This window comes from Bombina bombina, chromosome 7, assembly GCF_027579735.1.
Source record: "Bombina bombina isolate aBomBom1 chromosome 7, aBomBom1.pri, whole genome shotgun sequence".
NCBI lineage: Eukaryota > Metazoa > Chordata > Amphibia > Anura > Bombinatoridae > Bombina > Bombina bombina.
The window spans coordinates 401,776,488-401,803,629 of record NC_069505.1 but is presented as its reverse complement, the minus strand read 5'-3'; the positions used below and the strand labels follow the sequence as shown (position 1 = coordinate 401,803,629).

Below are 27,142 nucleotides of genomic sequence, written 5' to 3'. Positions count from 1 at the left end.
TTAAAATTTTCTGAAAAAAAAATCTATTACTCATTTGAAGTTCAGACTAAGTGCTATTGCGTTGTCTTGTTATCGTGTATTTGTTGATTATGCAAATCTACTGTTTACTGGTCCTTTAAAGGAACATTCAAATGCAAAAAAAACATAATTTATGTAAGAAACTTACCTGATAAATTCATTTCTTTCATATTAGCAAGAGTCCATGAGCTAGTGACGTATGGGATATACATTCCTACCAGGAGGGGCAAAGTTTCCCAAACCTCAAAATGCCTACAAATACACCCCTCACCACACCCATAATTCAGTTTAACGAATAGCCAAGAAGGGGGTGATAAAAAAGTGCGAAAGCATATAAAATAAGGAATTGGTATAATTGTGCTTTATACAAAATCATAACCACCACAAAAACAGGGCGGGCCCTCATGGACTCTTGCTAATATGAAAGAAAAGAATTTATCAGGTAAGTTCTTACATAAATTATGTTTTCTTTCATGTAATTAGCAAGAGTCCATGAGCTAGTGACGTATGGGATAATGATTACCCAAGATGTGGATCTTTCCACACAAGAGTCACTAGAGAGGGAGGGATAAAATAAAGACAGCCAATTCCTGCTGAAAATAATCCACACCCAAAATAAAGTTTAATGAAAAACATAAGCAGAAGATTCAAACTGAAACCGCTGCCTGAAGTACTTTTCTACCAAAAACTGCTTCAGAAGAAGAAAATACATCAAAATGGTAGAATTTAGTAAAAGTATGCAAAGAGGACCAAGTTGCTGCTTTGCAAATCTGATCACCGAGGCTTCATTCCTAAACGCCCAGGAAGTAGAAACTGACCTAGTAGAATGAGCTGTAATCCTCTGAGGCGGAGTTTTACCCGACTCAACATAGGCAAGATGAATTAAAGATTTCAACCAAGATGCCAAAGAAATGGCAGAAGCTTTCTGGCCTTTTCTAGCACCGGAAAAGATAACAAATAGACTAGAAGTCTTTCTGAAAGATTTAGTAGCTTCAACATAATATTTCAAAGCTCTAACCAACATCCAAAGAATGCACGTTTCTCCTTAGAATTCTTAGGATTAGGACATAATGAAGGAACCACAATTTCTCTACTAATGTTGTTGGAATTCACAACTTTAGGTAAAAATTCAAAAGAAGTTCGCAACACCGCCTTATCCTGATGAAAAATCAGAAAAGGAGACTCACAAGAAAGAGCAGATAATTCAGAAACTCTTCAGGCAGAAGAGATGGCCAAAAGGAACAAAACTTTCAAGAAAGTAATTTAATGTCCAATGAATGCATAGGTTTCAAACGGAGGAGCTTGAAGAGCTCCCAGAACCAAATTCAAACTCCAAGGAGGAGAAATTGACTTAATGACAGGTTTTATACGAACCAAAGCTTGTACAAAACAATGAATATCAGGAAGAATAGCAATCTTTCTGTGAAAAAGAACAGAAAGAGCAGAGATTTGACCTTTCAAGGAACTTGCGGACAAACCCTTATCGAAACCATCCTGAAGAAACTGTAAAATTCTCGGTATTCTAAAAGAATGCCAAGAAAAATGATGAGAAAGACACCAAGAAATATAAGTCTTCCAGACTCTATAATATATCTCTCTAGATACAGATTTACGAGCCTGTAACATAGTATTCATCACAGAGTCAGAGAAACCTCTTTGACCAAGAATCAAGCGTTCAATCTCCATACCTTTAAATTTAAGGATTTCAGATCCTGATGGAAAAAAGGACCTTGTGACAGAAGGTCTGGTCTTAACGGAAGAGTCCACGGTTGGCAAGAGGCCATCCGGACAAGATCCGCATACCAAAACCTGGTGAGGCCATGCCGGAGCTACCAGCAGAACAAACGAGCATTCCTTCAGAATCTTGGAGATTACTCTTGGAAGAAGAACTAGAGGCGGAAAGATATAAGCAGGATGATACTTCCAAGGAAGTGATAATGCATCCACTGCCTCCGCCTGAGGATCCCGGGATCTGGACAGATACCTGGGAAGTTTCTTGTTTAGATGAGACGTCATCAGATCTATTTCTGGAAGTTCCCACATTTGAACAATCTGAAGAAATACCTCTGGGTGAAGAGACCATTCGCCCGGATGCAACGTTGGCGACTGAGATAATCCGCTTCCCAATTGTCTATACCTGGGATATGAACCGCAGAGATTAGACAGGAGCTGGATTCCGCCCAAACCAAAATTCGAGATACTTCTTTCATAGCCAGAGGACTGTGAGTCCCTCCTTGATGATTGATGTATGCCACAGTTGTGACATTGTCTGTCTGAAAACAAATGAACGATTCTCTCTTCAGAAGAGGCCAAAACTGAAGAGCTCTGAAAATTGCACGGAGTTCCAAAATATTGATCGGTAATCTCACCTCCTGAGATTCCCAAACTCCTTGTGCCGTCAGAGATCCCCCACACAGCTCCCCAACCTGTGAGACTTGCATCTGTTGAAATTACAGTCCAGGTCGGAAGCACAAAAGAAGCCCCCTGAATTAAACGATGGTGATCTGTCCACCACGTTAGAGAGTGTCGAACAATCGGATTTAAAGATATTAATTGAGATATCTTTGTGTAATCCTTGCACCATTGATTCAGCATACAGAGCTGAAGAGGTTGCATGTGAAAACGAGCAAAGGGGATCGCGTCCGATGCAGCAGTCATAAGACCTAGAATTTCCATGCATAAGGCTACCGAAGGGAATGATTGTGACTGAAGGTTTCGACAAGCTGAAATCAATTTTAGACGTCTCTTGTCTGTTAAAGACAGAGTCATGGACACTGAATCTATCTGGAAACCCAGAAAAGTTACCCTTGTCTGAGGAATCAATGAACTTTTTGGTAAAATTGATCCTCCAACCATGATCTTGAAGAAACAACACAAGTCGATTCGTATGAGATTCTGCTAAATGTAAAGACTGAGCAAGTACCAAGATATCGTCCAAATAAGGAAATACCACAATACCCTGTTCTCTGATTACAGACAGAAGGGCACCGAGAACCTTTGTAAAAATTCTTGGAGCTGTAGCTAGGCCAAACGGCAGAGCCACAAACTGGTAATGCTTGTCCAGAAAAGAGAATCTCAGGAACTGATAATGATCTGGATGAATCGGAATATGCAGATATGCATCCTGTAAAATCTATTGTGGACATATAATGCCCTTGCTGAACAAAAGGCAAGATAGTCCTTCAGTTACCATCTTGAACGTTGGTATCCTTACATAACGATTCAATATTTTTAGATCCAGAACTGGTCTGAAGAATTCTCCTTCTTTGGTACAATGAAGAGATTTGAATAAAACCCCATCCCCTGTTCCGGAACTGGAACTGGCATAATTACTCCAGCCAACTCTAGATCTGAAACACAATTCAGAAATGCTTGAGCTTTCACTGGATTTACTGGACACGGGAAAGAAAAAATCTCTTTGCAGGAGGTCTCATCTTGAAACCAATTCTGTACCCTTCTGAAACAATGTTCTGAATCCAAAGATTGTGAACAGAATTGATCCAAATTTCTTTGAAAAAACGTAACCTGCCCCCTACCAGCTGAGCTGGAATGAGGGGCCGCACCTTCATGTGGACTTAGAAGCAGGCTTTGCCTTTCTAGCAGGCTTGGATTTATTCCAGACCGGAGATGGTTTCCAAACTGAAACTGCTCCTGAGGATGAAGGATAGGCTTTTGTTCTTTGTTGAAACGAAAGGAACGAAAACGATTATTAGCCCTGTTTTTTACCCTTAGATTTTTTATCCTGTGGTAAAAAAGTTCCTTTCCCACCAGTAACAGTTGAGATAATAGAATCCAACTGAGAACCAAATAATTTGTTACCCTGGAAAGAAATGGAAAGTAGAGTTGATTTAGAAGCCATATCAGCATTCCAAGTCTTAAGCCATAAAGCTCTTCTAGCTAAAATAGCTAGAGACATAAACCTGACATCAACTCTGATAATATCAAAAATGGCATCACAGATAAAATTATTAGCATGCTGAAGAAGAATAATAATATCATGAGAACCATGATCTGTTACTTGTTGCGCTAAAGTTTCCAACCAAAAAGTTGAAGCTGCAGCAACATCAGCCAATGATATAGCAGGTCTAAGAAGATTACCTGAACACAGATAAGCTTTTCTTAGAAAGGATTCAATTTTCCTATCTAAAGGATCCTTAAACGAAGTACCATCTGACGTAGGAATAGTAGTACGTTTAGCAAGGGTAGAAATAGCCCCATCAACTTTAGGGATTTTGTCCCAAAATTCTAATCTGTCAGACGGCACAGGATATAATTGCTTAAAACGTTTAGAAGGAGTAAATGAATTACCCAATTTATCCCATTCTTTGGAAATTACTGCAGAAATAGCATTCGGAACAGGAAAAACTTCTGGAATAACCACAGAGATTTAAATACCTTATCTAAACGTTTAGAATTAGTATCAAGAGGACCAGAATCCTCTATTTCTAAAGCAATTAGTACTTCTTTAAGTAAAGAACGAATAAATTCCATTTTAAATAAATATGAAGATTTATCAGCATCAATCTCTGAGACAGAATCCTCTGAACCAGAAGAGTCATCAGAATCAGAATGATGATGTTCATTTAAAAATTCATCTGTAGGGAGAGAAGTTTTAAAAGATTTTTTACGTTTACTAGAAGGAGAAATAACAGACATAGCCTTCTTTATGGATTCAGAAACAAAATCTCTTATGTTATCAGGAACATTCTGCACCTTAGATGTTGAAGGAACTGCAACAGGCAATGGTACTTTACTAAAGGAAATATCTGCATTAACAAGTTTGTCATGACAATTAATACAAACAACAGCCGGAGGAATAGCTACCAAAAGTTTACAGCAGATACACTTAGCTTTGGTAGATCCAGCACTAGACAGCGATTTTCCTGTAGTATCTTCTGACTCAGATGCAACGTGAGACATCTTGCAATATGTAAGAGAAAAAACAACATATAAAGCAAAATTGATCAAATTCCTTAAATGACAGTTTCAGGAATGGGAAAAAATGCCAAAGAACAAGCTTCTAGCAACCATATTTTTTAGCGCCAAATCAGACGCCCACATTATTTGGCGCCTAAAATGCTTTTGGCGCCAAAAATGACGCCACATCCGGAACGCCGACATTTTTGGCGCAAAATAACGTCAAAAAATGACGCAACTTCCGGCGTCACACGTATGACGCCGGAAACGGAAAATAATTTTTTGCGCCAAAAAAGTCTGCGCCAAGAATGACGCAATAAAATGAAGCATTTTCAGCCCCCGCGAGCCTAACAGCCCACAGGGAAAAAAAGAGTCAAATTTTTGAAGGTAAGAAAAAAATGATTAAATTCAAGTGCATTATCCCAAATATGAAACTGACAAAAATAAGGAATGTTGAACATTCTGAGTCAAGGCAAATAAATGTTTGAATACATATATTTAGAACTTTATAAACAAAGTGCCCAACCATAGCTTAGAGTGTCACAGAAAATAAGATTTACTTACCCCAGGACACTCATCTACATGTTTGTAGAAAGCCAAACCAGTACGGAAACGAGAATCAGCAGAGGTAATGGTATATATAAGAGTATATCGTCGATCTGAAAAGGGAGGTAAGAGATGAATCTCTACGACCGATAACAGAGAACCTATGAAATAGACCCCGTAGAAGGAGATCACTGCATTCAAATAGGCAATAGTCTCCTCACATCCCTCTGACATTCACTGCACGCTGAGAGGAAAACCGGGCTCCAACTTGCTGCGGAGCGCATATCAACGTAGAATCTAGCACAAACTTACTTCACCACCTCCATCGGAGGCAAAGTTTGTAAAACTGAATTGTGGGTGTGGTGAGGGGTGTATTTGTAGGCATTTTGAGGTTTGGGAAACTTTGCCCCTCCTGGTAGGAATGTATATCCCATACGTCACTAGCTCATGGACTCTTGCTAATTACATGAAAGAAAAATGCTCTTATTCGTTACTGACCCTGACTTAGACTTAGTTTCTATTAAAGGGACACTGAACCCAAATTTTTTCTTTCGTGATTCAGATAGAGCATGCAATTTTAAGCAACTTTCTAATTTACTCCTATAATCAAATTGTCTTCATTCGCTTGGTATGTTTATTTGAAAAGCAAGAATGTAAGTTTAGATGCCGGCCCATTTTTGGTGAACAACCTGAGTTGTCCTTGCGGATTGGAGAGCACCAATAAACAAGTGCTGTCCATGGTTCTGAACCAAACATTTGCTGTCTCCTTAGCTTAGAGGCCTTCTTTTTCAAATAAAGATAGCATGAGAACGAAGAAAAAAATTATAATAGAAGTAAATTAGAAAGTTGCTTAAAATTGCATGCTCTATCTAAATCATGAAAGTAAAACATTGGGTTCAGTGTCCCTTTAAGGTGGTAAAGTTTGGAAACTGATGGTAAAAAAGTTTATCTCCATTAGAGTCTATGGAGAATTTTTATGTTACCACCAGTTTCCTAACTTTACCACCTCAATAGAAACTATGCCTTAGTATGGGTTAAACACGCAAGTAAAGCTTCACTGAAAAGCACTAATGATTGGTTTCTTTATGTGACCTCTGTTCCCCATTGGCTCAACTCTCTGCTTGATAGCTGCAATGCATACGGGTATCAGCCAGGACTTTACCTATGTGTGTAACACCTTTGTAGTTAGGATGTGTAATGCAGAAATGCTAAAAAATTAGAGCATGTATTTGTTACATTAGAATTTCCCTTTAATGTAGCTGCTTCTTATAATATGTGTAAGGGACTGAAATTGCCTCATTTGAAAGAGCCAATCTGTGATGAGCCTGCAGACAAGGCAAGCCTCAGTTATTGTTTTCCAGATGTTACCTGCTAAAGCCAATAACTGACATGTAGCATGGTTAGCCATGATAATAAGTTAGCAGTGTGTATTTCCAGCTCTGAGAATCAGAAAAGGCTAAAATTACATCAAAAATGGGACAAAAACAGTTTCACTAGTATGTATGACTAAACATTGTATATTAAAATCTTAAGGTATTTACTGTCCCTTTAAGTCTCTCTATATCTAGAGAAGCATGTCCAACTTATAGACACAAGGAATAGATCCCTCTAGTGTATGAAGAGCAGAAGTGCTCCCTCTAGTGTATGAAGAGCAGAAGTGCTCCCTCTAGTGTATGAAGAGCAGAAGTGCTCCCTCTAGTGTATGAAGAGCAGAAGTGCTCCCTCTAGTGTATGAAGAGCAGAAGTGCTCCCTCTAGTGCAGTGCTTTCCAAACTGTGTGTCGTGACACATTAGTGTGTCGGCGGCAGTTTGTAGGTGTGTCCCTGCTTCAGCACAAATTTTTTTGAGTTTCAATTTTTTTGAGTTTCAATTTTTTCTTTGGTTTCTGACTTTCCGCCTGCCTGCTACGCATATCACGTGATTGATACCTAGTGGGTCAAAGGTCATCTTAACCTATTGGCGCAGCTCACTGAGAACTTAAACTATTACCATTGGTGGCTTTGGTGGTACATTGGCTCCTGATTGCACGTGTAATTTCCTCAATCGGCTCGTGACTGCATGTGTAGTCAGTGAGTGGGATAGCAGTGTGTTTGCAGTGCGGGCAGTAGTCAGTCGGACTAGGGCAGCAGCTTAAACGCTGAGCTGAAGTCAGAAGTCAAAGTGTTTTCTTTTTTTTGTTTTTTTTTTGCAGCTAGCTCCCATTAGTGCATTGCTGCTCCTGCTCTTGATATATAGATAGGAAGTGGAAGCTTAAAAATTCTTGATAATGAAATGCGAGTGTCTTTATCTAATATTCCACTAAATATTCATAAACTGTGTTCATCCCATCATCAACCTCATACATCCCCATTAAAATAGTAAGTAGTTATTGGTGTTATTAAACTATTTTTTAATTCTTGCACATACATACTGTTACTTGTAAATACATTTCGTTATTATATAATTTCTGTATGTGTCCGTATCTCTTAAAACAAGTTAGTTTAACCTCCTATTTGCTAGAACAACTGAATTACTGTGTCGCGAAATGGAGGTCTAAAAAGTGTGTCACCAACATAAAAACATAATTTATGCTTACCTGATAAATTCCTTTCTTCTGTAGTGTGATCAGTCCACGGGTCATCATTACTTCTGGGATATTACTCCTCCCCAACAGGAAGTGCAAGAGGATTCACCCAGCAGAGCTGCATATAGCTCCTCCCCTCTACGTCACTCCCAGTCATTCGACCAAGGACCAACGAGAAAGGAAAAGCCAAGGGTGAAGTGGTGACTGGAGTATAAATTAAAAAATATTTACCTGCCTTAAAAACAGGGCGGGCCGTGGACTGATCACACTACAGAAGAAAGGAATTTATCAGGTAAGCATAAATTATGTTTTCTTCTGTTAAGTGTGATCAGTCCACGGGTCATCATTACTTCTGGGATACCAATACCAAAGCAAAAGTACACGGATGACAGGGAGGGATAGGCAGGCTCTTTATACAGAAGGAACCACTGCCTGAAGAACCTTTCTCCCAAAAATAGCCTCCGATGAAGCAAAAGTGTCAAATTTGTAAAATTTGTAAAAAGTATGAAGCGAAGACCAAGTTGCAGCCTTGCAAATCTGTTCAACAGAGGCTTCATTCTTGAAGGCCCAAGTGGAAGCCACAGCTCTAGTAGAATGAGCTGTAATTCTTTCAGGAGGCTGCTGTCCAGCAGTCTCATAAGCTAAACGAATTATGCTACGAAGCCAAAAAGAAAGAGAGGTAGCGGAAGCTTTTTGACCTCTCCTCTGCCCAGAGTAAATGACAAACAGAGAAGACGTTTGTCGAAATTCCTTAGTTGCCTGTAAGTAAAATTTTAGAGCACGGACTACATCCAGGTTGTGCAGTAGACGTTCCTTCTTTGAAGAAGGATTTGGGCATAAAGAAGGAACAACAATCTCTTGATTGATATTCCTGTTAGTAACTACCTTAGGTAAGAACCCAGGTTTAGTACGCAGGACTACCTTATCCGAATGAAAAATCAAATAAGGAGAATCACAATGTAAGGCTGATAATTCAGAGACTCTTCGAGCCGAGGAAATAGCCATTAAAAATAGAACTTTCCAAGATAACAACTTTATATCAATGGAATGAAGGGGTTCAAACGGAACGCCCTGTAAAACATTAAGAACAAGGTTTAAACTCCATGGTGGAGCAACAGTTTTAAACACAGGCTTAATCCTGGTCAAAGCCTGACAAAAAGCCTGGACGTCAGGAACTTCTGACAGACGTTTGTGTAACAGAATGGACAGAGCTGAGATCTGTCCCTTTAATGAACTAGCAGATAAACCCTTTTCTAAACCTTCTTGTAGAAAAGACAATATCCTAGGAATCCTAACCTTACTCCAAGAGTAACCTTTGGATTCACACCAATATAGGTATTTACGCCATATCTTATGGTAAATCTTTCTGGTAACAGGTTTCCTAGCCTGTATTAAGGTATCAATAACTGACTCAGAAAACCCACGTCTTGATAAAATCAAGCGTTCAATTTCCAAGCAGTCAGCTTCAGAGAAGTTAGATTTTGATGTTTGAAGGGACCCTGTATCAGAAGGTCCTGTTTCAGAGGTAGAGACCAAGGTGGACAGGATGACATGTCCACCAGGTCTGCATACCAAGTCCTGCGTGGCCACGCAGGTGCTATTAGAATCACTGATGCTCTCTCTTGTTTGATTCTGGCAATCAATCGAGGAAGCAACGGGAAGGGTGGAAACACGTAAGCCATCCTGAAGTCCCAAGGTGCTGTCAGAGCATCTATCAGGACTGCTCCTGGATCCCTGGATCTGGACCCGTAACGAGGAAGCTTGGTGTTCTGTCGAGATGCCATGAGATCTATCTCTGGTTTGCCCCAACGTCGCAGTATTTGGGCAAAGACCTCCGGATGAAGTTCCCACTCCCCCGGATGAAAAGTCTGACGACTTAAGAAATCCGCCTCCCAGTTCTCCACTCCCGGGATGTGGATTGCTGACAGGTGGCAAGAGTGAGACTCTGTCCAGAGAATTATCTTTGATACTTCCATCATAGCTAGGGAGCTTCTTGTCCCTCCCTGATGGTTGATGTAAGCTACAGTCGTGATGTTGTCCGACTGAAACCTGATGAACCCCCGAGTTGTCAACTGGGGCCAAGCCAGGAGGGCATTGAGAACTGCTCTCAATTCCAGAATGTTTATTGGCAGGAGACTCTCCTCCTGATTCCATTGTCCCTGAGCCTTCAGAGAATTCCAGACGGCACCCCAACCTAGAAGGCTGGCGTCTGTTGTTACAATTGTCCAGTCTGGTCTGCTGAATGGCATCCCCCTGGACAGATGTGGCCGAGAAAGCCACCATAGAAGAGAATTTCTGGTCTCTTGATCCAGATTCAGAGAAGGGGATAAGTCTGAGTAATCCCCATTCCACTGACTTAGCATGCACAGTTGCAGTGGTCTGAGGTGTAAGCGTGCAAAGGGTACTATGTCCATTGCCGCTACCATTAAGCCGATTACCTCCATGCATTGAGCCACTGACGGGTGTTGAATGGAATGTAGGGTGCGGCAAGCACTTTGAAGTCTTGTTAGCCTGTCCTCTGTCAGGTAAATCTTCATTTCTACAGAATCTATAAGAGTCCCCAGGAAGGGAACTCTTGTGAGTGGAACGAGTGAACTTTTCTTTTCGTTCACCTTCCATCCATGTGACCTTAGAAATGCCAGCACTAACTCTGTATGAGACTTGGCAGTTTGAAAGCTTGAAGCTTGTATCAGAATGTCGTCTAGGTATGGAGCTACCGAGATTCCCCGCGGTCTTAGTACCGCCAGAAGAGCACCCAGAACCTTTGTGAAGATTCTTGGAGCTGTAGCCAATCCGAATGGAAGAGCCACAAACTGGTAATGCCTGTCTAGGAAGGCAAACCTTAGGTACCGATAATGATCTTTGTGAATCGGTATGTGAAGGTAAGCATCTTTTAAATCTACAGTGGTCATGTACTGACCCTCTTGGATCATAGGTAAAATTGTCCGAATAGTCTCCATCTTGAACGATGGAACTCTTAGGAATTTGTTTAGGATCTTTAAGTCCAGGATTGGTCTGAAAGTTCCCTCTTTTTTGGGAACCACAAACAGATTTGAGTAAAACCCCTGTCCCTGTTCCGATCGTGGAACTGGATGGATTACTCCCATTAACAAGAGCTCTTGTACGCAGCGTAGAAACGCCTCTTTCTTTGTCTGGATTGTTGACAATCTTGACAGATGAAATCTCTCTCTTGGAGGAGAGTATTTGAAGTCCAGAAGGTATCCCTGAGATATTATCTCTAGCGCCCAGGGATCCTGGACATCTCTTGCCCAAGCCTGGGCGAAGAGAGAAAGTCTGCCCCCCACTAGATCCGATCCCGGATCGGGGGCCCTCAATTCATGCTGTTTTAGGGGCAGCAGCAGGTTTCCTGGCCTGCTTGCCCTTGTTCCAGGACTGGTTAGGTTTCCAGCCTTGTCTGTAGCGAGCAACAGCTCCTTCCTGTTTTGGTGCAGAGGAAGTTGATGCTGCTCCTGCTTTGAAATTACGAAAGGAACGAAAATTAGACTGTCTAGCCTTAACTTTGGCTTTGTCCTGAGGCAGGGCATGGCCTTTACCTCCTGTAATGTCAGCGATAATCTCTTTCAACCCGGGCCCGAATAAGGTCTGCCCTTTGAAAGGTATATTAAGCAATTTAGACTTAGAAGTAACATCAGCTGACCAGGATTTTAGCCACAGCGCCCTGCGTGCCTGAATGGCGAATCCTGAATTCTTCGCCGTAAGTTTAGTAAGATGTACTACGGCCTCCGAAATGAATGAATTAGCTAGTTTAAGGACTCTAAGCCTGTCCGTAATGTCGTCCAGAGTAGCTGAACCAATGTTCTCTTCCAGAGACTCAATCCAGAATGCCGCTGCAGCCGTGATCGGCGCAATGCATGCAAGGGGTTGCAATATAAAACCTTGTTGAACAAACATTTTCTTAAGGTAACCCTCTAACTTTTTATCCATTGGATCTGAAAAAGCACAGCTATCCTCCACCGGGATAGTGGTACGCTTAGCTAAGGTAGAAACTGCTCCCTCCACCTTAGGGACCGTTTGCCATAAGTCCCTTGTGGTGGCGTCTATTGGAAACATTTTTCTAAATATCGGAGGGGGTGAGAACGGCACACCGGGTCTATCCCACTCCTTAGTAAAAATTTCAGTAAGTCTCTTAGGTATAGGAAAAACCTCAGTACTCGTCGGTACCGCAAAATATTTATCCAACCTACACATTTTCTCTGGTATTGCAACTGTGTTACAATCATTCAGAGCCGCTAACACCTCCCCTAGTAATACACGGAGGTTTTCCAGTTTAAATTTAAAATTTGAAATATCTGAATCCAGTCTGTTTGGATCAGAACCGTCACCCACAGAATGAAGTTCTCCGTCCTCATGTTCTGCCACCTGTGACGCAGTGTCTGACATGGCCCTAATATTATCAGCGCACTCTGTTCTCACCCCAGAGTGATCACGCTTACCTCTTAGTTCTGGTAATTTAGCCAAAACCTCAGTCATAACAGTAGCCATATCCTGTAATGTGATTTGTAATGGCCGCCCAGATGTACTCGGCGCTACAATATCACGCACCTCCCTCTGAGCGGGAGATGTAGGTACTGACACGTGAGGCGAGTTAGTCGGCATAACTCTCCCCTCGTTGTTTGGTGAAATTTGTTCAATTTGTACAGATTGACTTTTATTTAAAGTAGCATCAATACAGTTAGTACATAAATTTCTATTGGGCTCCACTTTGGCATTGCAACAAATGACACAGGTATCATCCTCTGAATCAGACATGTTTAACACACTAGCAAATAAACTTGCAACTTGGAAATACAATTCAATTAGAATAATATTAAAACGTACTGTGCCTTTAAGAAGCACAGAAGATCTATGACAGTTGAAAATTAATAAATTGAAACAGTTATAGCCTCAATCCTTGTAAACAACACAACTTTAGCAAAGGTTTAATCCCATTAGCAAAGATAACAAATTCTGAAAGCAGGAAACAAATTACAGAATAAACGTTTTTTATCTCAGTCAAACTACAATTCTCACAGCTCTGCTGAGAGAAATTACCTCCCTCAAAATAAGTTTTGAAGACCCCTGAGCTCTGTAGAGATGAACCGGATCATGCAAGGAATACAATGAGTTGCTGACTGAAATATTTGATGCGTAGTAAAAGCGCCAAAAAACGGCCCCTCCCCCTCACACACAGCAGTGAGGGAGAACAGAAACTGTCAGAAAACAGATTAAGCAACTGCCAAGTGGAAAAATAGTGCCCAAACATTTATTCACTCAGTACCTCAGTAAATGAAAACGATTTTACATTCCAGCAAAAACGTTAAACATAATCTCTAGTTATTAAACAGCTTTATGTATTTCTTACAGTGTAATTCTAGTGAAGTACCATTCCCCAGAATACTGAAGTGTAAAGTATACATACATGACATTATATCGGTATGGCAGGATTTTCTCATCAATTCCATTATCAGAAAATAAAAACTGCTACATACCTCTATGCAGATTCATCTGCCCGCTGTCCCCTGATCTGAAGTTTACCTCTCCTCAGATGGCCGAGAAACAGCAATATGATCTTAACTACTCCGGCTAAAATCATAACAAAAACTCTGGTAGATTCTTCTTCAAACTCTGCCAGAGAGATAATAACACACTCCGGTGCTATTTTAAAATAACAAACTCTTGATTGAAGATAAAAACTAAGTATAATCACCATAGTCCTCTCACACATCCTATCTAGTCGTTGGGTGCAAGAGAATGACTGGGAGTGACGTAGAGGGGAGGAGCTAGATGCAGCTCTGCTGGGTGAATCCTCTTGCACTTCCTGTTGGGGAGGAGTAATATCCCAGAAGTAATGATGACCCGTGGACTGATCACACTTAACAGAAGAAAAGTTTGGAAAGCTCTGCTCTAGTGTATGAAGAGCAGAAGGGCTCCCTCTAGTGTATGAAGAGCAGAAGGGCTCCCTCTAGTGTATGAAGAGCAGAAGGGCTCCCTCTAGTGTATGAAGAGCAGAAGGGCTCCCTCTAGTGTATGAAGAGCAGAAGGGCTCCCTCTAGTGTATGAAGAGCAGAAGGGCTCCCTCTAGTGTATGAAGAGCAGAAGGGCTCCCTCTAGTGTATGAAGAGCAGAAGGGCTCCCTCTAGTGTATGAAGAGCAGAAGGGCTCCCTCTAGTGTATGAAGAGCAGAAGGGCTCCCTCTAGTGTATGAAGAGCAGAAGGGCTCCCTCTAGTGTATGAAGAGCAGAAGGGCTCCCTCTAGTGTATGAAGAATAGAAGGGCTCCCACTAGTTTATGAAGAACAGAAGGGCTTCCACTAGTTTATGATAAACAGAAGTGCTCCTTCTAGTGTATGAAGAACACGCAAACCTCACCTCAAGGTTAGAAGAGACCACAATCCTTCAGGTTGTTCTTTATGATCACATCTGTCACAGCATCAAAGACAAACTGTACGTTCTTGGTGTCGGTTGCACACGTAAAGTGCGTATAAATCTCCTTGGTGTCACGGCGTTTGTTCAGATCTTCAAATTTACTCTGGATGTAAGAAGCAGCCTCATCATACTGGTTAGCGCCTAAAAGATAGATGGAAACGTGTTGTAAGATGGAACTGGGAAAGATACAGAGAGCACAGATAAAAACCATAAATGAGTTAGTGATAAAATAGGTGCCGGCTATTAAATGTTACATGGGTGTTCTTGTCAATTCTTATTAGTTCAAGATCTTATCTGCAATGTTTGTAGAAGGGTTTTGAATCAAGCTCAACACTGTCTTGCCAAGTTTAATTATTCCTTCCTTTTCCGCGTGTTGAAGCCACAAAGACTTTATTTTATTGAAGGAGGAAGTAATATGTTGTAAGATTGAACATTTGGGGTTATAATAGTGTGTTGTCCTCGTGGTTTTGGGACATAATTTCATAAATCCACATCATTAGGTGGTGTTGCAACAAAACTCCTCACCACATTTTGATAAATTAACCCGACATTTAATGAGACCCTCAAGGGACTGTCAGAAGGTACTGGCCTTTATATGATATCAAAGAACCTGAACACCAAAAAACAGAATTTATGTTTACCTGATAAATTACTTTCTCCAACGGTGTGTCCGGTCCACGGCGTCATCCTTACTTGTGGGATATTCTCTTCCCCAACAGGAAATGGCAAAGAGCCCAGCAAAGCTGGTCACATGATCCCTCCTAGGCTCCGCCTACCCCAGTCATTCGACCGACGTTAAGGAGGAATATTTGCATAGGAGAAACCATATGGTACCGTGGTGACTGTAGTTAAAGAAAATAAATTATCAGACCTGATTAAAAAAACCAGGGCGGGCCGTGGACCGGACACACCGTTGGAGAAAGTAATTTATCAGGTAAACATAAATTCTGTTTTCTCCAACATAGGTGTGTCCAGTCCACGGCGTCATCCTTACTTGTGGGAACCAATACCAAAGCTTTAGGACACGGATGAAGGGAGGGAGCAAATCAGGTCACCTAAATGGAAGGCACCACGGCTTGCAAAACCTTTCTCCCAAAAATAGCCTCAGAAGAAGCAAAAGTATCAAACTTGTAAAATTTGGTAAAAGTGTGCAGTGAAGACCAAGTCGCTGCCCTACATATCTGATCAACAGAAGCCTCGTTCTTGAAGGCCCATGTGGAAGCCACAGCCCTAGTGGAATGAGCTGTGATTCTTTCGGGAGGCTGCCGTCCGGCAGTCTCGTAAGCCAATCTGATGATGCTTTTAATCCAAAAAGAGAGAGAGGTAGAAGTTGCTTTTTGACCTCTCCTTTTACCGGAATAAACAACAAACAAGGAAGATGTTTGTCTAAAATCCTTTGTAGCATCTAAATAGAATTTTAGAGCGCGAACAACATCCAAATTGTGCAACAAACGTTCCTTCTTTGAAACTGGTTTCGGACACAGAGAAGGTACGATAATCTCCTGGTTAATGTTTTTGTTAGAAACAACTTTTGGAAGAAAACCAGGTTTAGTACGTAAAACCACCTTATCTGCATGGAACACCAGATAAGGGGGAGAACACTGCAGAGCAGATAATTCTGAAACTCTTCTAGCAGAAGAAATTGCAACTAAAAACAAAACTTTCCAAGATAATAACTTAATATCAACGGAATGTAAGGGTTCAAACGGAACCCCCTGAAGAACTGAAAGAACTAAGTTGAGACTCCAAGGAGGAGTCAAAGGTTTGTAAACAGGCTTAATTCTAACCAGAGCCTGAACAAAGGCTTGAACATCTGGCACAGCTGCCAGCTTTTTGTGAAGTAACACAGACAAGGCAGAAATCTGTCCCTTCAGGGAACTTGCAGATAATCCTTTTTCCAATCCTTCTTGAAGGAAGGATAGAATCTTAGGAATCTTAACCTTGTCCCAAGGGAATCCTTTAGATTCACACCAACAGATATATTTTTTCCAAATTTTGTGGTAAATCTTTCTAGTTACAGGCTTTCTGGCCTGAACAAGAGTATCGATAACAGAATCTGAGAACCCTCGCTTCGATAAGATCAAGCGTTCAATCTCCAAGCAGTCAGCTGGAGTGAAACCAGATTCGGATGTTCGAACGGACCCTGAACAAGAAGGTCTCGTCTCAAAGGTAGCTTCCAAGGTGGAGCCGATGACATATTCACCAGATCTGCATACCAAGTCCTGCGTGGCCACGCAGGAGCTATCAAGATCACCGACGCCCTCTCCTGATTGATCCTGGCTACCAGCCTGGGGATGAGAGGAAACGGCGGGAACACATAAGCTAGTTTGAAGGTCCAAGGTGCTACTAGTGCATCCACTAGAGCCGCCTTGGGATCCCTGGATCTGGACCCGTAGCAAGGAACTTTGAAGTTCTGACGAGAGGCCATCAGATCCATGTCTGGAATGCCCCACAGCTGAGTGACTTGGGCAAAGATTTCCGGATGGAGTTCCCACTCCCCCGGATGCAATGTCTGACGACTCAGAAAATCCGCTTCCCAATTTTCCACTCCTGGGATGTGGATAGCAGACAGGTGGCAGGAGTGAGACTCCGCCCATAGAATGATTTTGGTCACTTCTTCCATCGCTAGGGAACTCCTTGTTCCCCCCTGATGGTTGATGTACGCAACAGTTGTCATGTTGTCTGATTGAAACCGTATGAACTTGGCCCTCGCTAGCTGAGGCCAAGCCTTGAGAGCATTGAATATCGCTCTCAGTTCCAGAATATTTATCGGTAGAAGAGATTCTTCCCGAGACCAAAGACCCTGAGCTTTCAGGGATCCCCAGACCGCGCCCCAGCCCATCAGACTGGCGTCGGTCGTGACAATGACCCACTCCGGTCTGCGGAATGTCATCCCTTGTGACAGGTTGTCCAGGGACAGCCACCAACGGAGTGAGTCTCTGGTCCTCTGATTTACTTGTATCTTCGGAGACAAGTCTGTATAGTCCCCATTCCACTGACTGAGCCTGCACAGTTGTAATGGTCTTAGATGAATGCGCGCAAAAGGAACTATGTCCATTGCCGCTACCATCAAACCGATCACTTCCATGCACTGCGCTATGGAAGGAAGAGTAACGGAATGAAGTATCCGACAAGAGTCTAGAAGTTTTGTTTTTCTGGCCTCTGTCAGAAAAATCCTCATTTCTAAGGAGTCTATTATTGTTCCCAAGAAGGGAACCCTTGTTGACGGAGATAGAGAACTCTTTTCCACGTTCACTTTCCATCCGTGAGATCTGAGAAAGGCCAGGACAATGTCCGTGTGAGCCTTTGCTAGAGGAAGGGACGACGCTTGAATCAGAATGTCGTCCAAGTAAGGTACTACAGCAATGCCCCTTGGTCTTAGCACAGCTAGAAGGGACCCTAGTACCTTTGTGAAAATCCTTGGAGCAGTGGCTAATCCGAAAGGAAGCGCCACGAACTGGTAATGCTTGTCCAGGAATGCGAACCTTAGGAACCGATGATGTTCCTTGTGGATAGGAATATGTAGATACGCATCCTTTAAATCCACTGTGGTCATGAATTGACCTTCCTGGATGGAAGGAAGAATAGTTCGAATGGTTTCCATCTTGAACGATGGAACCTTGAGAAACTTGTTTAAGATCTTGAGATCTAAGATTGGTCTGAACGTTCCCTCTTTTTTGGGAACTATGAACAGATTGGAGTAGAACCCCATCCCTTGTTCTCTTAATGGAACAGGATGAATCACTCCCATTTTTAACAGGTCTTCTACACAATGTAAGAATGCCTGTCTTTTTATGTGGTCTGAAGACAACTGAGACCTGTGGAACCTCCCCCTTGGGGGAAGCCCCTTGAATTCCAGAAGATAACCTTGGGAGACCATTTCTAGCGCCCAAGGATCCAGAACATCTCTTGCCCAAGCCTGAGCGAAGAGAGAGAGTCTGCCCCCCACCAGATCCGGTCCCGGATCGGGGGCCAACATTTCATGCTGTCTTGGTAGCAGTGGCAGGTTTCTTGGCCTGCTTTCCCTTGTTCCAGCCTTGCATTGGTCTCCAAGCTGGCTTGGCTTGAGAAGTATTACCCTCTTGCTTAGAGGACGTAGCACTTTGGGCTGGTCCGTTTCTACGAAAGGGACGAAAATTAGGTTTATTTTTTGCCTTGAAAGGCCGATCCTGAGGAAGGGCGTGGCCCTTACCCCCAGTGATATCAGAGATAATCTCTTTCAAGTCAGGGCCAAACAGCGTTTTCCCCTTGAAAGGAATGTTAAGTAGCTTGTTCTTGGAAGACGCATCAGCTGACCAAGATTTCAACCAAAGCGCTCTGCGCGCCACAATAGCAAACCCAGAATTCTTAGCCGCTAACCTAGCCAATTGCAAAGTGGCGTCTAGGGTGAAAGAATTAGCCAATTTGAGAGCATTGATTCTGTCCATAATCTCCTCATAAGGAGGAGAATCACTATCGACCGCCTTTATCAGCTCATCGAACCAGAAACATGCGGCTGTAGCTACAGGGACAATGCATGAAATTGGTTGTAGAAGGTAACCCTGCTGAACAAACATCTTTTTAAGTAAACCTTCTAATTTTTTATCCATAGGATCTTTGAAAGCACAACTATCCTCTATGGGTATAGTGGTGCGTTAGTTTAAAGTGGAAACCGCTCCCTCGACCTTGGGGACTGTCTGCCATAAGTCCTTTCTGGGGTCGACCATAGGAAACAATTTTTTAAATATGGGGGGAGGGACGAAAGGAATACCGGGCCTTTCCCATTCTTTATTAACAATGTCCGCCACCCGCTTGGGTATAGGAAAAGCTTCTGGGAGCCCCGGGACCTCTAGGAACTTGTCCATTTTACATAGTTTCTCTGGGATGACCAACTTGTCACAATCATCCAGAGTGGATAATACCTCCTTAAGCAGAATGCGGAGATGTTCCAACTTAAATTTAAACGTAATCACATCAGGTTCAGCTTGTTGAGAAATGTTCCCTGAATCAGTAATTTCTCCCTCAGACAAAACCTCCCTGGCCCCATCAGACTGGGTTAGGGGCCCTTCAGAACCATTATTATCAGCGTCGTCATGCTCTTCAGTATCTAAAACAGAGCAGTCGCGCTTACGCTGATAAGTGTTCATTTTGGCTAAAATGTTTTTGACAGAATTATCCATTACAGCCGTTAATTGTTGCATAGTAAGGAGTATTGGCGCGCTAGATGTACTAGGGGCCTCCTGAGTGGGCAAGACTCGTGTAGACGAAGGAGGGAATGATGCAGTACCATGCTTACTCCCCTCACTTGAGGAATCATCTTGGGCATCATTGTCATTGTCACATAAATCACATTTATTTAAATGAATAGGAATTCTGGCTTCCCCACATTCAGAACACAGTCTATCTGGTAGTTCAGACATGTTAAACAGGCATAAACTTGATAACAAAGAACAAAAAACGTTTTAAAATAAAACCGTTACTGTCACTTTAAATTTTAAACTGAACACACTTTATTACTGCAATTGCGAAAAAACATGAAGGAATTGTTCAAAATTCACCAAATTTTCACCACAGTGTCTTAAAGCCTTAAAAGTATTGCACACCAAATTTGGAAGCTTTAACCCTTAAAATAACGGAACCGGAGCCGTTTTTAACTTTAACCCCTTTACAGTCCCTGGTATCTGCTTTGCTGAGACCCAACCAAGCCCAAAGGGGAATACGATACCAAATGACGCCTTCAGAAAGTCTTTTCTAAGTATCAGAGCTCCTCTCAAAAACAAGTGCGCAACACCGGCGCGAAAATGAGGCTCTGCCTATGATTTGGGAAAGCCCCTAAAGAATAAGGTGTCTAAAACAGTGCCTGCCGATATTATTATATCAAAATACCCAGAATAAATGATTCCTCAAGGCTAAATCTGTGTTAATAATGAATCGATTTAGCCCAGAAAAAGTCTACAGTCTTAATAAGCCCTTGTGAAGCCCTTATTTACGATCTTAATAAACATGGCTTACCGGATCCCATAGGGAAAATGACAGCTTCCAGCATTACATCGTCTTGTTAGAATGTGTCATACCTCAAGCAGCAAGAGACTGCTCACTGTTCCCCCAACTGAAGTTAATTGCTCTCAACAGTCCTGTGTGGAACAGCCATGGATTTTAGTGACGGTTGCTAAAATCATTTTCCTCATACAAACAGAAATCTTCATCTCTTTTCTGTTTCTGAGTAAATAGTACATACCAGCACTATTTCAAAATAACAAACTCTTGATTGAATAATAAAAACTACAGTTAAACACTAAAAAACTCTAAGCCATCTCCGTGGAGATGTTGCCTGTACAACGGCAAAGAGAATGACTGGGGTAGGCGGAGCCTAGGAGGGATCATGTGACCAGCTTTGCTGGGCTCTTTGCCATTTCCTGTTGGGGAAGAGAATATCCCACAAGTAAGGATGACGCCGTGGACCGGACACACCTATGTTGGAGAAAAAAAAAAAAAAAAAAAAAAGACTAGGAGATTTTGAGTAAGAAGCATTACAAAATCAATCTGTAACTCCTAGAGGCAAAGCTGATCTAAGAGAACATTAAATTATGCCCATCAGAAGCGTCTCAACATACCATCTAAACACAGAGGTTGACTGAACAGCTTGAACATGAAACTCCTCAATATGTTGTTATTAATGGTGCGTTACTTGCTCCAAAGACATGACCAGAGACTTTATTTTGTACTTTTTACACTAAGCAAAAAACTTCTGCCATCTGTATATATTTGCTTTATTTCAGCTTGCATATCCATAAAATCTTTTAAGGAGATCAATCCTTTAAAATAATCATAGTATGTTTGGACAGGTTACAAATAGGATCATGTACTAGGGTGATATATTCCCAGATTTCCAAAGACAGTCTGGAAAAAGTGAATATTCAAAAGGCTGATGCCAGTTCAAAAATAGTTTACTAAAGGGTCAATGTACTATAACCCCCCCCCCTTAAGTCCTTAAAAGCCAACATACCCTGTACATTGCACAGTAATTAAGGGGTTCACTTCCAGAAGCATGCAGATATAGCTTGATCTTGCCAACATCAGCAATACTTGTGCTATTTCTAAGTCATCTAAGGGGTTAAGTGAACGACCGGCAAGGTATAAGGTAAACCTGAGGTTGTTAAGTAGGTAATGTGTTCCAAATGACTTGTTTTACCTACTGCAGAGTTTTACAAAGTATGGAAAATTGTTCATGTTTATATTTTGTATTTGAAAATAGCTGGTTTTGTTCATTAAAACCTACACATTTAGTTCTATAAGACATGCCCATTACAATGAGCTGAGCCTGCAAGTAAGGCAGACCTGCTAATGTTATCTATGATTGGTATGGAAATGTTAATTATGGCTGGGGGGAGGGGTTAGCATAAGCACAACCAGATATCTCACATAAAAACCTCTCCCCCTCTCACTGGGAGATGAAATCAGTGCTATTGTCTTTCTCTCTCTTTACATAGCTTTTTTACACAGAAAGAAAAAGTCACATATTTTCCGTGAAGGCAGGCAAAAGTAGCTATTTCAAATAACAAATAAAGGCAATAGCAAACAATTAGATACACTGGACCATTGGGCACCTATTAAAGGGGAGAACATTTTAGAAAACAATATCCATTTAAAGGGACATTATCAACTAGATTTTTCTTTGCATAAATGTTTTGTAGATAATCCATTTATATAGCCTATACAGGTTTTTTTTAAAAAATTTTTTTTTATAGTTTTGCTTATTTTTAAATAACATTGCGCTGATTTTCAGACTCCGATCCAAGCCCCACAGTTTTAGAAGTATACTGATGTATACTTCTAGATTGTAAATTCCCATGGGAATAGGGCCCTCAATTCCTCCTGTATGTGTTTGTACATTTTGTCCTGTCTCTTACAAGTTTTATATCATTGTTTTATTTAAATTAACTGTATCCATGGACAGCCCTGTTGAACATGCTGGTGCTTCATAAATAAAGTATAATAATATCTACTCCAGCTTGCTCCTGTTTGTGCAAAGAGTCTTTTCATATGCAGGGGAGGGGGGGGGGGGGGTTCTGCTTTTTTTATTGCTATAGAACCACTTTCAGTGGGTGTCCCAGCTAACTTTTTAACAGTGCTAAATTGGGAGCTTCTAAGTAAGGTTTTATACTTTATTTTTAGATCAGTATCTGTGCATCTCATTCTTTATAGTAGTGTCTATTACATGCAGTTACATGAAAATTGGTGTATACGGTCCCTTTAAACAGGCTCTGTAGTAAATTATGATTTGAGCAATATATTGGCAGCAACTTTTTCAGCTATTTTTCCGATCAAAAAGGCTAAAAATTAAGTAGAAAAATTTCTGGGAAGTATCTATCAAACCCAACTTGCACAATATAATTTATCTACTATTCACAATGAGAGAAAGGATAATGCACACAAAACCCCCCCAAAAATCTTATTTGTAAGTGGAAAATGTATATGAAATAAGAAGTGGTAGAGAAACTGTGATTGCAAGAGATGGTGTAGGACAAATAAAATGCAGTTTAAATGACAAGTCAAAATTATACTTCCATTAATCAGATAGAGCATGCAGTGTTAACATACTATTCAATTTACTTCCATTATCAGATAGTGAATAGAATTTTTATATGCACACTTTCTGAGGTATCAGCTCCTACTGAGCATGTGCAAGAGTTCACAGTGTATATGAGCCTGTGATTGGCTGATGGATGTCACATGATACAGGGGGCCGTCAAATTGAAGGAAATGTGTCAAGAAAAAAAAAACTACTGCTCATTTAAAATTCAGAGCAAGTGTCATTTTATTGCCTTTATTATGTAATTCTATTGTATTTAATGGTTCGTTAAGAAAAGGCTAAGAAAACGGAAGAGAAAATGAGAGCGCAAAGTATTCAGTGAGGGATCTCAGCACCTACCTGTGTACTCTGGGAAGCAGATGGTCAGGGGACTGTGTACAATCTTCTCCTCAAACAGATCTTTCTTGTTGAGGAAGAGAATAATGGACGTCTCTGTGAACCACTTGTTATTGCAGATGCTGTCAAATAACTTCATACTCTCGTGCATCCGATTCTACAGAGACAAGTTACGTTAGTGTTTATGGAACGCAGACCCCGAGGTTATTTAACAAACATTAGATTGGTTCTACCAGTCACAAAATTCCATAACTGGCTATGAAACATGCAAGGCATAAGGGAAATTAATCATTTTGTGATTGGAATATAAAATGGTTAATCATAGTTAAAAAAACAAAAACATTGCAATATACTTTCATTATTTATTGTACCAGTATTTTATTTAAGTTCCTAATTAAACTCTGAAAATCGTGAAAAAACAAAAAACAGTGTCTAGCCTTGTCTTCTCCAGTAAAAAGTCCTAATTGGCTCCTCCAAATGACAACTAGTGGGAAGAATTTGTCCATTGATAAACAATTACAGCAAACATGGTGTTAACATATTTAAAAAGTTATCACTCTTGGCCCGTATGTTAATTTATTGCAAAGTGTTGTAGTTCTAGTTTAAGGGATATGAAACCCAAAATTTTTCTTTAATGATTCAGATAGGGCATGTGATTTTAAACAACTTTCTAATTTACTTCTACTATCAATTTTTCTTTGTTCTTTTGGTATCTGTTGCTAAAAAAGCAGGGACGTATGCTTAGGAAATGGTCCATTTCTGGAGCACTATATGGCAGCAGTTTCTTAAGAATATTATTCATTTGCAAGAGCACTAGATGGCAGCACTATTTCCTGTCATGTAGTACTAATATTATACATTAGCAAGAGCACTAGAGGGCAGCACTATTTCCTGTCATGTAGTACTAATGTTATACATTAGCAAGAGCACTAGAGGGCAGCACTATTTCCTGTCATGTAGTACTAATGTTATACATTAGCAAGAGCACTAGAGGGCAGCACTATTTCCTGTCATGTAGTACTAATGTCATACATTAGCAAGAGCACTAGATGGCAGCACTATTTCCTGTCATGTAGTACTAATGTTATACATTAGCAAGAGCACTAGATGGCAGCACTATTTCCTGTCATGTAGTATTAATGTTATCCATTTGCAAGAGCACTAGATGGCAGCACTATCTCCTGTCATGTAGTACTAATGTTATACATTAGCAAGAGCACTAGATGGCAGCACTATTTCCTGTCATGTAGTGCCAATGTTATACATTAGCAAGAGCACTAGATGGCAGCACTATTTCCTGTCATGTAGTATTAATGTTATCCATTTGCAAGAGCACTAGATGGCAGCACTATCTCCTGTTATAGAGTAATAATGTTATACATTAGCAAGAGCACTAGATGGCAGCACTATTTCCTGTCATGTAGTACTAATAATATCCATTAGCAAGAGCACTAGATGGCAGCACTATTTCCTGTTATATAGTAATAATGTTATACATTTGCAAGAGCACTAGATGGCAGCACTATTTCCTGTCATGTAGTGCTAATGTTATACATTAGCAAGAGCACTAGATGGCAGCACTATTTCCTGTCATGTAGTACTAATGTTATACATTAGCAAGAGCACTAGATGGCAGCACTATTTCCTGTCATGTAGTACTAATGTTATCCATTTGCAAGATCACTAGATGGCAGCACTATTTCCTGTCATGTAGTACTAATGTTATCCATTTGCAAGAGCACTAGATGGCAGCACTATTTCCTGTCATGTAGTATTAATGTTATCCATTTGCAAGAGCACTAGATGGCAGCACTATTTCCTGTCATGTAGTACTAATAATATCCATTAGCAAGAGCACTAGATGGCAGCACTATTTCCTGTCATGTAGTATTAATGTTATCCATTTGCAAGAGCACTAGATGGCAGCACTATCTCCTGTTATAGAGTAATAATGTTATACATTAGCAAGAGCACTAGATGGCAGCACTATTTCCTGTTATATAGTAATAATGTTATACATTTGCAAGAGCACTAGATGGCAGCACTATTTCCTGTCATGTAGTGCTAATGTTATACATTAGCAAGAGCACTATTTCCTGGCATGTAGTACTAATGTTATACATTAGCAAGAGCACTAGATGGCAGCACTATTTCCTGTCATGTAGTACTAATGTTATACATTAGCAAGAGCACTAGATGGCAGCACTAATGTTATACATTAGCAAGAGCACTAGATGGCAGCACTATCTCTTGACATGTAGTACTAATTTTATACATTAGAAAGAGCACTAGATGGCAGCACTATTTCCTGTCATGTAGTACTAATGTTATACATTAGCAAGAGCACTAGATGGCAGCACTATTTCCTGTCATGTAGTACTAATATTATACATTAGCAAGAGCACTAGATGGCAGCACTATTTCCTGTCATGTAGTACTAATGTTATACATTAGCAAGAGCACTAGATGGTAGCACTATTTCCTGTCATGTAGTACTAATGTTATACATTAGCAAGAGCACTAGATGGCAGCACTATTTCCTGTCATGTAGTACTAATGTTATACATTAGCAAGAGCACTAGATGGCAGCACTATTTCCTGTTATATAGTAATAATGTTATACATTTGCAAGAGCACTAGATGGCAGCACTATTTCCTGTCATGTAGTGCTAATGTTATACATTAGCAAGAGCACTAGATGGCAGCACTATTTCCTGTCATGTAGTACTAATGTTATCCATTAGCAAGAGCACTAGATGGCAGCACTATTTCCTGTCATGTAGTGCTAATGTTATACATTGGCAAGAGCACTAGATGGCAGCTCTATTTCCTTCCATGTAGTGCTCCAAGTGCCTACCTAGGTGTCTCTTCAACAAAGAATATCATGGGAATGAAGCAGATTTACTGTCTGAATCACGTACACAAGTGGTGATGTCACAAGGGGGGTGGAGCCAGGAAGCTTTAGTAGCTCCAAGGGAACTGGATGAGGGCGGTTCTTCATTGATCTCTGCTCCCTTAGCAGCTACAAACCTTCAAGACCCCTGATTAAAGAGAGAATCAACTGCTCTTTCAAATGGTCTTGGTGCAGTAATACAAAGAAGATTCTTTGAAATAAAGTAAAACAAATAGAATACCAAGGAGCGCTACCAAAAGCTAAAGTGTAACTGTATTGGATAGTTGTAGCTGTGAAACAATATGTTGTATCAAATATGAGATATAAAGAAAAGGTAGATGGTGTTAAGCTAGACTTGATTAATTTGGACTGTTAATTGGCATCTGTGGTTAAGTTTCTGCGTTTGCCCGCAGTTCATTTATTAATTCTTCCTTTTTTTTTATATCTCATATTTGATATAGCATATTGTTTCACAGCTACAACTATCCAATACAGTTACACTCTAGATTTTGGTAGCGCTCCTTGGTATTCTATTTATTTCCAATTTGTCTAATGGTAAGGATTTGAGAGACCTTATATTAATCCATTGGAGTTTGTGTAGAGGTTTTATTTTGGCGCAGGTTATCTTGGTATTTTTGTTTAATAAAGTAAAACAACACATGGGGATTTGGAATGGGACATTATAGGCTCAATAAAAAAAAATTCTGGTATGTCTATAAGACCCCCAATAAAATGAATTTACTAGTAGACAAATCCCTCTCTTAAAAAAATAAATAAAAAACATTTACATTTTGTCTGTACAGTCAGGTGACCACTGCAAGAAAAAAAGTGCTTATTTTTGTACTGCACAAGGGGGGGCCTCTCTAATCTAC

The 27,142-nt window shown here is 40.7% G+C and overlaps 1 protein-coding gene across 1 annotated transcript in view; it reads right to left on the bottom strand.

Moving 5' to 3' along the window:
- Window positions 1–27,142, bottom strand: part of GNAI2 (G protein subunit alpha i2) — a 164,484-nt gene that overhangs the window by 17,457 nt on the left and 119,885 nt on the right. The window contains exons 7-8 of the mRNA XM_053721166.1: window positions 23,381–23,534; window positions 14,413–14,610 (exon numbers count right to left, since the gene is read on the bottom strand). Of these exons, the coding sequence (XP_053577141.1) occupies window positions 14,420–14,610; window positions 23,381–23,534 (345 nt within the window). The 3' untranslated portion in view covers window positions 14,413–14,419. The remainder of the gene's footprint in view (window positions 1–14,412; window positions 14,611–23,380; window positions 23,535–27,142) is intronic.